We start from the raw sequence: 13,286 nt of genomic DNA, 5'->3' as shown, positions 1-13,286 counted from the left end.
AATTCTCCCTGCTACTCTCACTCCCAGGTTCCTAATCACGGTAAAAATAACTAAAGGAAAAAGTGTGGCTGTAATAGGAAAGTGAGATGTGGGCAGCAGTAACAAGTAACACAGAATTTGTCCCACAGAAGAGAAGAGAGATGAATAACTTGTATTTGTGCAATACATTGATAACAGTGCCCATACAGTTAGGTGTATTACTTTTTGTCTAATTAAAATAAATGATTTGTACCATCACTTCCCCTGTAAATGAAGTACATAGTACCTTCCTCTTTCAGCCTCCTTTCTTCCTCTTCTTTCTGTAATCTCAGTTTTTCAGCTTTTTCTTTGCCACTGGACTTTTTCTTTGCAACAAATTAAAAGAAAACAAATGTCAGTATTACTTTCATACATCTGGGGAGGTGTTCACCCTCTGTAACCTGAGCTCTTTTAATGTGTTCCTTGAATCCAAATTAAGATTTTAGACTGCCATTGATGCCCTAAAATGGCAATATACATCCCACTCTCCATTTTTCTTTACATTTCATGATGTAATATATGCTCTTATACGTAATGGATCATTCTGTGCTAGGCATTCCTGAACACAGGAATATTATTTTGAATGTGGAAACGGAATAACAAGTAGATCTGATAAGAAAGGAGATGTTACAACTTCAAACATCTTAAGATACTTCTAGGAAATGCATTTTGGGACATTGGCAAGTCTTGTATTTAGAAGCATCTAAACCACAAAACAACAGAGCTCTCTCTACTGTTATAAAACCTAAACTGCAACTCAAAACAGTTAACTGCTCCAACCAGCACTAACCTCTAGGCTAATCCTAAAATAATAATATACTAAGTTTATGTTTCTCAGAAATTATCAAATCTTTGCATGAAGAACATTTCAATAATAAAAGACAAGGTAAACACCACACATAACCTACAGTCATGTAACCAAAAGGGAACACTTATTTTTGCCCTGTAATTCATAGGTCTCATTGATACCTCACTGATTTATAAAGATATATAAAAATGTAATAATATGCACAAAGCCAAGCTGTCTTCTAGAGACTTGAATAGCTATATGTAAAGCGTAATTCTCCCTCAGCATGAAGATATTAATGGCCCCTCACTTTTTTTTTCCCTCTCCAGCAAAAATTCAGATTCTTGGATGATTTTTTTAAAGTACTTTATGTTGACACAGTCTTATAGTGTTCAATCAAACGTGTAGGATCAGCAACGTCACTATAAAACTGCATTTAAAGACACACAAGGAAAATACTGATTTCCTATTGATGCAGTAGCAAATGCAGCCTAGAGTTATAACCCTCAACAAGTGCATATTTAGTAAAATCCAATTATATTTATTCAGTTTTACTCAGGGTGTACACAGGCAAATGCTGCCATTGCATATAATACACTGCAGTTAGTGTGGCTTGATTCCAGCTGGGGTTGATGGAATGATACCATGGAGGAGGGCTGCTCCTGAAGGCAGATGCTGCAAAGACAAGGCCTGAAAACAACACAATTAACAAACAAACAAGAACCATACACACACACAAAACAAAAAGAAAATAAAAAAAGAAAAAAGAAAAAAAAACAAAGAGACTACTATCAGAGATGAAAGAGAAAGATGGACCAAGAAGTAAATCAAAGCAAGTACATGGAGCTTGTGAAAACAAGGAAGCTGACCTCATAGTGAACTGCAATATGAATTCACAGCCAACAGTATTGCTTTAGTGGAGCAGATTTTTTTTTTTGCATACGTGAGGAAAAGAAAGAGTATTCTGCATAGTGTCCAATGTATGGAGAAAACAAGGAGTGACAGCAGGCTAAACAAAGGTTGAAAGCAAAGCTACAGATGACAAAATACAAGATAGCAGGAAGACAAATGACTTGTGTTTTGTGTACTGGCTGAACAATGGCATTCTGCTGCTGAAACGCCACTGAAAAGAAATTAAATGAAATCATGCATTTAATTTTTCAAAGCAGAGAAAATATGGAATGTAAATGAGTTCAGTAGATGTGGTAATGTGAAAAAGGAGACACATCATCTATTTAGACATCTGACCTTGATGTTGTATTTTCGAGAGCTGAAATTAGGATCCTAAATCCTCATACTCACTGGTGAGAGACAAGGGCTTACAAGGATTCAATCTGGGAAGGTAAAATGCCTAAACCAGTATGACTGTCATCCAAAGCATCAGCAAGTGAATATACTTGGATGGTATCACAATGTACAGGAGACCTAAGGACCAAAGGTATCTATTAGGAATGCAATTCTCCTTTTCAGCTGAGAAATGGGTGCAGAATTGTACCAGATCAGCACAGCACCCTTCTTGCAGAGGTGTAAACAGAGAAATAGAGAAAGAGATCCAACACCACTAACAGGGAGGAAGACCAAATGAAAACTTAAGTCCAAACACCTGCAAATGAACACGATGGCACATGAACTCTTTCCACCCATTCCACCTGAGTATTCTTTTAGTATGGTAAATATTGTTAAAAGCAAACCAATTTATTTAAGACATAAACAAGGAACACCTTTGTCATTCAGCACACAGAAAGTGTGTCCTCAATACTGTAATGTCGCGCTTTGATTTTGACAAGTATATTTTCAGAAACAAATAACTGCTTGGAAAGCTACTCAATTTATATTACTTTGCACAGCAATAAATAAATGCACAAACATAGTTTTGAACACAAAGTTTACCATGAAGCTTGAACAAAAACAATGGTGAAAGTTTAGTTCCAACAACAAACATACAGTCAGCAGTTAGCATCACATCTTGCCGTATTTGTTACCAAAACATTTATTTGCAAAAACTCTTCTACAACAGTCAACAAAAAACGTGATTCTACCTTTTGCAATTTCATAGAAGGGTCAGTTCCTTCCAATTGAAATAAAATAAAATAAAATAAAATAAAATAAAATAAAATCCAAATATCTTTCCTTCCAGTGAAAATGAAAAGATCATCTTGCTTCAATTACTTATAATCACTTTTAGTCAACTTGCTTTCACAATCTTATGACTTAATCTAGTACTGACAAATGTGAGATGTGCAATTCCCCAAAGAACACATTTGGATGTGTTCTTTCTGGGGGTGGGTATAGTTTCATTTTCATTGCAACTGAGAATGAGCAATGGACACGAACTAACAAAATCCCACCTCCTGTGGACTTCTGTCTGTTGTCCATCCCCCCTATGCATCAAGCTCAGTGGCCTGAAAGCCAGGACACCGGCTTGCTGCCCTGCCATCAAGTACCAAGACAAATGCTGTACCTGGGCCAAATTTGCCCCCTCTTCCTTAGCAGTTCAGCAGGTGTGCTACGCCGCCTCCTTGTGCAATGTGCACATGCGGAGTGTCACGGAGGCACCTGACCCTCTTTCCATCTGACCAACTGGCCAGGAAATAGGGTTCAAAAAAGAAATAAATCAATTTTAAAGAGCATACTATTGTCACAGCACCTTTATTATTGCAGAACAGCTTAAAAATATTTTGTTGATGTAAAGTTCAAAAATATCTGATGCTTACTTTAATTTCAGCATGAAACACTTAGACATTTTACTCACTGAATTTACAAAACAACAGGAAATAACAGCACACCACTGAAATGAGCACTGCAAGGTCCGAAGTGTTTTATATGAAATAGAGCATAACTTTACCTACCCACCTTTTTATTCTTTTTTGGACCCTAGAAGTTGAGGGAAGGAAAAAAAAAAAAAAAAGCATCAGAGATCAGGGTATAGAACATCACAAATCATTAGAAAAGCCAGTTACTCTGTAAAGCACGCTGAGACTGCCTGCCAAGAATGGATGATAATTTCAGTATCGGGGACAATTCGCTGCTAACACGATTCCAGCCCAGCATAATTAACTCTCGGGCTACAGCTGTATATTCCTGTTAGACACGCACCAAGCAGGCAGCTTAGCCCAGAGCACTATTTTAGTCCAAAAGCAAGAGGCTTTCAGCGGTTTCTGAGCCGGCCACCTGGCGCTGCCGACAGCCCCAACGATAACCCGCGCCGCGCCGCGACCACCACGGCCTGACCCCCTTCCCTCACGGGGACACCCCGCGGCAGCCGAGGCTGCTCAGGGCCGTCCGCAGTCGGCGACAGGCGGAGAGATGGCGCGACAGGGGGCGACACGAAGAGCAGGCCGCCCGCCCTCACCATGTCTCCGCCGCGTTGCCGGGGTGACGGCGGCGCCCAGCGGCGGGGCGGTGCCGCGCCGTGCGGCCCTGCCGTGAAGCGGCGCGCTGTTACGACAGGGCGCGCGGCCGGGGAGCCCCTGACCTTCCCCTCCGCACCGGGGGACCCAGTAAGTGCCCCCGCAAATAGCCCCGTCTGGGTAAGAACTGTAAACGGCCAAACCGTAATGGCTTACAGGAGGCTGGACCGGGATTTACGGACTTCCACAGAAGGCTAACAGCAAACTGATTGTTCTTCAGGTAAATTAAAGACGCAAGCAATCACGCAGGGCTGCAGAGTTCGGGGAAATGGGAGAATGGCCAGCTCGTTACGAGGGGAAGTGCTGAATCTTTACAAAAACGTAAGTGCTTTACATGCGCCGAGCTTAACCGGACAAAGCCCTGTTAACTGGAAGCCTGTCTAAAAGGAGTTTTTTCTTCTTCCCTCAAGCTGCTGTACCTCGGAAGGGAGTACCCCAAGGGAGCAGACTACTTTAGAAGCCGTTTGAAAGCAGCTTTTCTAAAAAATAAAGATGTGAAAGATCCCGAAAAAATCAAACAGCTAATTGCCCGAGGAGAATTTGTGATAAAAGAGTTGGAGGCTTTGTACTTCCTCAGAAAATACAGAGCAATGAAACAGCGCTACTATGATGACAAGGAGTAACCGGTATTAATGACTATGTAATGCTACAAATCCATAAAAGCAATCAATAAAAGAACTGTAACCTCAAAAGAAATGTAGACCCTTCCAACCCGTCTGAAGTACAAATTATGACTTTGCTTACCCTTAAGTAGGTGCTTGAAAGATCAGGGGGTCGTATTGTGTGGGTAGCAGGTTCTTCTTGAGTAGCTTTGACCTCCTTGATCTGAAACTTCACGTATGAAAATAGTTCTGCAGGGAGCAGCGGCAATGTGCTTCTGTTATATTTCAGTGTATGTGCTGAACAGTTAGCTGGTGATCAGCTGAGTGTTGGAATGCTGATTATTTGAGATGCTGCATGCCTCTTGTTACTTAGAGGATTAATCTGCTTTTTCAAGGCTTGTACATTTAAAGCATCATTGCCACCGTAACTGAGCACCTGCTTGAAAGGGAGGAAGTTCTCAAAAGTTTTAGCTACATCTGCTTCATGTGCAAGACTCCCTTCAGCAGGCTAACAGAGGTAGCATTACAGAGAACACTCTGGGAAGGGGATGGAGTAGAACAACAACGGTTTAAGTACTTAGATCCTACAGACAATTCCTGCGCCTACTGCTGATTTCTGAGGTTGCATAACTCCTGTAGCAGGAGTTTAGAACTTGATCCTCTCCTCTGGAAGAGAAGTTTGACCCTGGCTGTTTGATCCACAGCTAATTCTTTGTAGACTTTGGCTCAGCTAGCACAAACTTGTGCCATAACTGTTACTCTGTATATACTGTGGTGTGGTTGTTTTCGTTTTTTTTTCCCCACAGAACTAAATTACACTGGAGATGGAACAGAAATAATCTTTGAAATATAGGTAAGTACTCACTGCAGTAGAACTGCTGACAATAGCAACAGTCTATACCTGCATAAAGTCCAGAAAAGTAAAAAAATAAATAAATAAGGCCAATTAGAAGGTATGCTACCTTAAGATGAAGTATGTGCTTCAGTTTGTAGCACCATGTTGATTTGAAGAAGTATTCCCATATAATTTACTAACTCCTTTACAACATGTTGCACTTAAAACTATCCTGAACAAATAACCTCTACATGCAACATTCAACTTACCCTTCTTGGTAACTGGTAAAAGATTATCCAGATGGGATAACTAAGAAGGGTGAATGTGCAAGTTGTAGAACGGTAGCACTTCTACACTTTGTTCCCCTCATAGGACACAGGAGTGTCTTTTGTATTTTCTCTTAAGTTTACAAAAGGCATTTGATAGAAGAAAACATGCACAGCTGGGAATGAGCACAGCTCATATTTTAGACTTGTAGACAAATTTGAATCGAGTCTGCTGTTATGACTAACAAAAGCAAGGTCTCTGGGCATGGCTGGGAGTTAATAGCCCTTTAATTCCAGAAAAAAGGAACAAGATGTGCAACCTCACAAGGCTCTGCTCAGAGAACAGGATGCAAAAATAGCAGAGACCGCTAGAGGGATCAGTATTACAAAGCATTTTGTCAGAGTGCTGCAGCCCCTCTCAAGAGGAAGCGAACACCACTGGGAAAAGACAACCACTTTATGACAGGCAATGAGAAGTACAAGAAATAAACTGAAAACAATCGTCGAACACATGCAATTCATGGGTTACCCCATCACAAAGATGATGAACTGAAATTCTTGGAGAGAAAAGCAAACAGGGACAGAAATTCACAATACCTATTATTTTTTTTATTACATTACAATAAATAGGAGCAGTACAGTTTGACAAAAAAAATGACAAATTCCAGATCACTTCACAGCACATACTCCTAAAAACATTAAAAATTTTAAAACAAACAGTGGTCTTTTTTTTTTTTTTTTTTTTTAAACTTAGTATCTGGTACGACCAACATTCCGGTCACACAACCAAATGATGGAAAAACTGGATCACACTGCATATGTTCCACATCAAATAAAGCACAATGTACAAAATGTGCATGTTTCAGTTTACACTATACAAAAATAGTTAAAATACATTCCAGGTAAACATATTACATTAAGAAGTCATTCTAGTAAGAAGTTGGCACTCAAGAGGAAAAAGCAGAAGTATTTTCAACATGAAAACACGAGACAGTGGAATAAAGAAATGTTAGGAAAGATTTACCATCTATGTAGCTTTATGTAAACTTCAGACAAAATGATTTGTATGCAGTTTGATGGTCTTTGAAGGTAATAATTGTATTGCTTTATAAAGCAAAGAGTAGAAGATTGTGTGTCAGGATTTACCCATGACAGAGATCCTGTTATTGTAACAAATTCTATGCAGTGTAACTTTTTTTTTTCTTAAGTTAGGGAAAAAATTTAGGGCAATGAGACTGGTTAAAATAATTTTCAGTTCTGAGAAAACCAATGATAAAGTTGTTTACTGGTGTTACATAAAGCTACCATAAGGTGTTACTCCCTGACACATGGCAATTTAATGTATTAACATGGTAAGTGATTCACATGTTTATTTAGCAGTTACTATCAGAAATGATAGTACATCCAGGTATGTTTTTTGAAAGCATTTCAAATAGGGAAAAGACAGAATAATTATGAGATCAACGTGTGCAAGCTGCAATCCAACATGCTTCACCAAATCTTTACAAATAAGAAGACAAAACTGCACAACAGTGGCAAGGATGAGCTTTTTTTTTTTAATGTCTATAAGGGCAAACGTAAATAGACTGTAATAATTTGATTGGTAGCTACAGATCACACTTACTGAAAAAAGTACTTACATATAGCTTCATATTAGAGCTATATTGATCTGCATTTGATGATTAAGACATTTCTGCTAAATTTATTTCTCCTACCATTTTTAATTAAATTAATATGAGAATTTTAGACCAGCCCTAATTTTACATGCAGTGTGACTCAGTTACCAAAAATCGTAAGTCATCTTAGGATTGCTTCTGTTTGCTCAAGATATAGTATCCAGTTTTGCTATGTTCTTCATATATAATCAAGAGCATCTAAAATGTGCAAATAACCAGTTGTCTCCAATACATCTTTTAACATTGGATGCTGTGAAATGTTTTGTAACATTAAGAATTTGTCTGTATTCCTTACTGGCCCTTAAAATGTAGTGCTAGTCTCTCCTATTACCATTTTTCACAATCTTTCGTAATCTGAAGTATATTTCGTATCAAAGCTGAAAAGGGAGAGACTGGGTTTTGGTGGGGGCCTAGGGGAACAAGCAGTGCAGGCATGGAAAGGCATTCATTTGTTAAATTCTCAGCCACATTAGTTAAAGAACATGCAGCAATCCAGACAGTATACTTCCCCTAGCAGCTCTGCAGCTCTCTACCTAACAGTCACTGCTGTATTTTTCTTTTTTGTAGAAAGAAAAATATTACATTTATGCAGTTGCACCTTTGACATCATATAAAAGGTCTAAGTTACACTGGTATATTAGAATTCTACTGTGTAAAATTTCCGTGTAATGGTTTAGCTGTACTTTAGGTTACGGAAATGCTGCTCTTCCCTGTTCCAAACTTCCAGGATTTACTAGTCCAGTGTCCTGAATTACCCTACGTCAACGTCATGTTTAAGTTTTTAGGGTACACCAAAGCCACACTTTTAAATTCTACTCTGCAGCTGACTTAGGGACTAGTGTACCTTCTGGAACTGAGTCCATACTAAAAGCATCTAACAAGGCAACATTTGCAGTAAGATGACAGGAACTGGCAGCACTGCAATTACTGGCTCTTAGTTTGGTGCAGAATAGCTGGACTACTCGAGTACCAAAATGGAAAGCTTCTGCACAAATTCTGCATTAATTCTGATCAGAAAATAAAAAAGGAAAAAAAAAAATCACAAGAAAATATAACCACAGAAAAAGACAACATTAAAATCTTGGTCTAGTTTCATGACAGTCTAGACACTGGAATGCCACTCACCAACCATATAATCTGTGCAACAAAACCAGCACTTCACAAACATCACACAAACACTGAGTCTGGGAACAATGTTCTACACTGAAGATTTGTGCAAATTCCACACCATTTTATGGCATTGTGGATTTCCAAATTATTTGTATGAAGCAGCTAAATTCAAGCTCATTAATTCATTGATTTGAGGTTACTAGAATTTAAAAATCCCTCCCCTATTTTTACATAAAATAGGCATCTGGAAATATTTCATGCCACCCTTGGGGAAAAAAACAAATGGTTTTAATTTGCTATATAATTTAGGAGTCATTCTGATTTAATTCTTATGATAAATTCTGGATCCATGTATGAATTAACCTAAGAATTTGAATCAACTTATCTATTAAGGCTTTCTAGTTTTTCCTACAGACACTAAGGGTGAAATCTTGTACCTACTGAACAAAGCTACTTAAAGATAATTTACTGCTATGGGGTCAGGAGAGCTAAGATATCACCTTGGTGTCTTCAGACACAAGAAGTTAAGTGAAAGTCTTAAAGCAATGCATTAACAACAGCAAATCAATCTAATTAGAACTTTTACTTTTTCCATTGCCAGATGTGCATTATTGTCTTTTTTTTTAAATTTTCTTTTTTTTTTTTTATAGAAAAAATATAGTATTTAAGGAGTGACCGTGACAAATTGCAGTGAAAAATTTTTTGTGAAAGTTTTATCTTTACATTCATTAGAGTTGATCTGAAATGCTACAAGACTAGATGCCTAAAAGCAAAATCTACAGGAAGACTATAAAGGCTTCTGGTCTCTCTCTATTGCAGTCAGTCTAAATTAAAAGGAAGTCTGAAATGAAAGTCTCTTTTGCTAACTAATCTGTTTTCCCAACTAGATTTGAAAAAAAAAAAAAAAGAAAAGAAAAAAAGGGGATGTTAGAATGTGTAGAGCGTCATTTCATTGTTTTGTTTGCACACAGAACAAAAGTTCACAATCAGTAAGAAAAATAGGAAGTTAGCGACTGTGCATGCACCAAAGAGTCCTAAGACAGTTCTCAGGGTTTTTTTTTTTGTGTGTGTTTGTTGGTTGTTTTTTTGTTTGTTTGTTTGTTATTGTTTGTTTGTTTTGTTTTCTTCACAGGCATTGCTAGTTCAAGAACCAACACTCAAAGAATACTGGCACTTTAAGAGGAATGAAGTTTCCACTGTCATTTAAAACAAGCATTCAGGTAAAGCTAACAGGATCATGAAGCAGAAAGTAAAGTAATGCTAAAACAAATGCTAATAATTTAGTGTAATGTACAAAAATTACTTAAGTATGTCTTAAGAATAAGGATAAATTGTATTTACATAATTATACACTTTGTCTTTGTCTTCTTTTTCTTCTTTTTACCATCTTTGCTCATCTTCTCTTTGTGTTTTCTGATTTCTCGAACTAATGTATAGAAGGCATCATCAACACCCTGAAAAAACACAGAGGTGCACACATTAAGATCACATTAACAGACTTAATTGTCTAGGTAAGTACAGTCTGTTTTCATCTGACCAGATGAAGTGACTTCAGGTGAAGTGTGTTCAATCAGCACTGTTGCTGCCTGCCAGGAGAGCTGACACTGTCTTCTTGCCGAAGCCTTTACAACATCCCTAAATCAAGCTGTGCATTGGAGGAATTGCTGGGGCACCAACACCCTCTCGAGCATTTCTAGATTTTGGAAATGGGCACCTTGGGAAAAATGGATTGAGATGGATGGGGGACTACAGTTGTCTCCTGTCACATGAGATGCATGTCTAACTGCATCACGTCTAACTGCATCACTGTACATGGGCAGCAGGGCCCACAGGAGAGCAGCTCTAGGCAACAGCCAGCCAGTCAAGCATTTGAACAAGTCCTGGCTACAGGCGTTCCTCTCCTGAGGTCTGAGGAACACTAAGACACCCAAATGAACTATTCTGACACCAGCAACAGCTAGCATCATCTGCCTGCCCTTTCTCTACTATTCCCAAGCTGGACTTAGAGCAGCCTGCGGGTGAGTTACTGCCCAGGAGCTGACCACAGACATCTGCAGATACAACTCCGTTAATAATGTGACTCGGGAACATGTACTGCTCTCCTGTCCACATAGGTGGGGCATATGTTGTCCCACCTCAGACTAGAAAAGCACAGGTACCGCATCTTTAGATTCCAAGTATATTACTGCTACTAGATTTCAGAATAAAACTCTGAAGCATTAGCTACCTTTGCTTATGCCTTAATAATCTACATGGCTTTTAAAAGTAACTATAACTATTTGCAGCAATAATTTGGTACCAAAGAGATAGTTATGATTAATCTACATATTCATGTCATTTGTCATGCACACTAATACAGTAATCACACCATAGTGTTGTTTTGTTGTTTTTTCTTAATCGTCAGATAAGCAAGACAATCAAATCAATCCCGCATTGCAATGATAGATTAGTATTTGATAAATCATTCCATTCAACCTATATGAAGACACATGAAACACATTAGCTGTGTATTCTATCACGTACAGTCATTTAAAATCTCCACAGCTCCAACAGTCAAGCTACAGACACAAATGCTAATGTTTCTTCACACTAAGTAACTTCTCCACTTTGGGGGAGGGGATAATTATAACTGAGGAAAATTAGCTGTTTTGACCAGAAATCTGTATGCCTGATGTGAACCATAATCAAGTAGAGTGTTATAAAGTATACTTGTATACATACTTGAAATGACCTATTTATGTGATACAGTTTATTTATATTATTGCCTACCTTTCAGGTTGCCCCAAATCCCAACTGAGTATCTGCGTTCTCAGTAAGCCCTTTACATTTAATACTGATAGTTATAAAAAATACTAAGAAAAACTTAATTTTTCACTGCCTTACTCCTTGCGTTATCTTTTAGATATGTCAGAAGTAATTGTGTAATGTTAATGCATCACAGTAGCCAACTGCACCACTATAGAAACTGATCTAGAAATTTGGCCCTACAACTGACAGGCAGCTTTCTACCTCTTCTCAGCTAGTTTGCCTTCAAGCTGACAATTAAAATCAAGTCTTAGTTTATTCCTGTATACCTACTTCAGCGGAAGAGCATAAAGTGAACTCCAAAAAAAGGGCAAAAATAAAATGTCAAAAAATCAGCTTATTCATTGCTGTTTCAGTCAACTACCAAATGGTGATGAAAACATTATATGTTAAGTCCAAATGACAGTGAGATGTTAACTAGCTACACCTAGAAAGCAATGCTTCCAGTATAACAAATTTATTAAAAGTTTTCATGTGTCAAGTTTATAAACATGTTTACAAATAACTAATGTTAGATCAAAGTCCTTAGTAGCTCTACCACCAAAACTAATAGTACACTATGCAACATCTCATGACATATAAAATACTCTTGCAATTAAGTTTCTCTTAGTTTTAAAGTGCTATTTGTCAAAATAAAATTGATGTACCACACCTAGCAAAAGTACCCACAGTTCTGGAAAAGGTTATGTCTTTTGAAAGTTAGAAAAGCTAGGTATTATTTCATAGACAGCTACTTTATTTTACTTATAACTTCAGCATTATTGCACAAAGTATATTTGGCAATGTTCATGTAGGGAAATGATCTACAAATAGCAATGGTTCAAAGCATATCTTCTGCAGTTCTCATCTCAGACAGCCAACTAGGAGGAAAGTAGTAATCATCAGTCACAATAGAGAACAGTTTCATTCTTAGAACAACAAGAAAAACTTCTGTACAATATTCATCTACAGGACTATTCATATTTCCTTACAAAACTACTTTAGCACTTTTTACTGTGCTAGAAAAGCATTCATTACAAGGACAGTTGTTAGCCCTAAGTGGCATCTTCTAAGACAAACTAAACAGAAATTGAAATTGAAGTCTTCAAGTAAGCAGTCTACCTTCCTTAAACTATATTTTGAGTAAATACAGAGAAAGCAACTCATACAAAGTAATATTGTGGGCCTTTAATCACAGGACTTCACAACTAAGGTTGAAATCTTATTCTATCTAGTAAGGTGTTGATCTTTTAAATACACTGCATGTTGCAAAATACTTGTGAAGAACAACTTTCATCCTTGCATTTACACCTTTGTAACGCAAGCTTTTAAAGTTATTAATGACATATATACTAGTTTCTGTATTTGAACAGAAATTCCTTTTAAAGTTAGGTAATATAACATACAAAGCATTTAGAATATTTGTGTTAGGACTGAGGGATTCAAAATAAGCTGATCTTTCAGTCTGTGGATTAAACGTTAAAAATGAAATTAGAACACAAGTGGAAACTCTGTTTAGAGAAATTCCCTAAAGGCATCAATACTACAAAATCAAATGTGGTCAGCTTCCCCAGTTACTTTTTTCAGTAGCAATGGACAGCATGCAGCTGACTTTTCTCCCTCTAACAATGGAGTTATTGTGCACAAACTTTTCAGGAAGCGTAAGATGTACTGAATGAATGAGTGCTTTAAATCCAGGCTTAGGATTAGAAACTCAAAATATATGATGTATGCTCTGAGCTCTACCACACAGCCACAATAAATGTATATTTTCTCTGAAAAACAGAGGCTGAGAGTA

General features: G+C 37.7%; 3 protein-coding genes across 20 annotated transcripts in view; 1 reads left to right on the top strand and 2 right to left on the bottom strand.

Moving 5' to 3' along the window:
* DNAI7 (dynein axonemal intermediate chain 7) overlaps positions 1-4,255 on the bottom strand; it is a 22,608-nt gene extending 18,353 nt beyond the window's left edge. For 2 of the 6 annotated variants that reach the window (XM_027450000.2, XM_072042132.1), the window contains exons 1-3: positions 4,158-4,255; positions 3,659-3,679; positions 266-344 (exon numbers count right to left, since the gene is read on the bottom strand). In XM_027450000.2, the coding sequence (XP_027305801.1) occupies positions 266-344; positions 3,659-3,679; positions 4,158-4,160 (103 nt within the window). In that variant the 5' untranslated portion in view covers positions 4,161-4,255. The other 4 variants (XM_072042103.1, XM_072042111.1, XM_072042105.1 and 1 more) reach the window with 4 other exon arrangements.
* Positions 4,175-11,074, top strand: ETFRF1 (electron transfer flavoprotein regulatory factor 1). 10 transcript variants are annotated; one of them, XR_011811217.1, is made up of 7 exons: positions 4,175-4,305; positions 4,436-4,536; positions 4,626-4,841; positions 5,624-5,670; positions 9,837-9,924; positions 10,142-10,215; positions 10,298-11,074. XR_011811217.1 is itself a non-coding variant. In XM_072042146.1 (4 exons), the coding sequence occupies exons 2-3, from the start codon at positions 4,492-4,494 to the stop codon at positions 4,836-4,838; spliced, it is 258 nt and encodes an 85-aa protein (XP_071898247.1). In that variant the 5' UTR covers positions 4,194-4,335; positions 4,436-4,491; the 3' UTR covers positions 4,839-4,841; positions 5,624-5,670. The 10 variants fall into 10 exon arrangements, 1 of the variants encoding a protein (XP_071898247.1); XR_005259916.2 differs by having other exon boundaries at positions 4,195-4,335; XR_011811216.1 differs by having other exon boundaries at positions 10,142-11,074.
* KRAS (KRAS proto-oncogene, GTPase) overlaps positions 6,506-13,286 on the bottom strand; it is a 26,132-nt gene continuing 19,351 nt past the window's right edge. For all 4 annotated transcript variants that reach the window (XM_027450004.3, XM_027450007.3, XM_027450006.3 and 1 more), the window contains one exon: positions 6,506-10,158. Coding sequence is in view for 3 of the 4 variants with exons in the window: in XM_027450007.3 (XP_027305808.1) it covers positions 10,042-10,158 (117 nt within the window). In the remaining variant the exon portion in view is untranslated. The remainder of the gene's footprint in view (positions 10,159-13,286) is intronic.

The sequence above is a fragment of the Anas platyrhynchos genome, chromosome 1 (genome assembly GCF_047663525.1).
Source record: "Anas platyrhynchos isolate ZD024472 breed Pekin duck chromosome 1, IASCAAS_PekinDuck_T2T, whole genome shotgun sequence".
NCBI lineage: Eukaryota > Metazoa > Chordata > Aves > Anseriformes > Anatidae > Anas > Anas platyrhynchos.
Note: the sequence above shows the minus strand (reverse complement) of the source record. Positions and strands in the feature narration are given on the sequence as shown.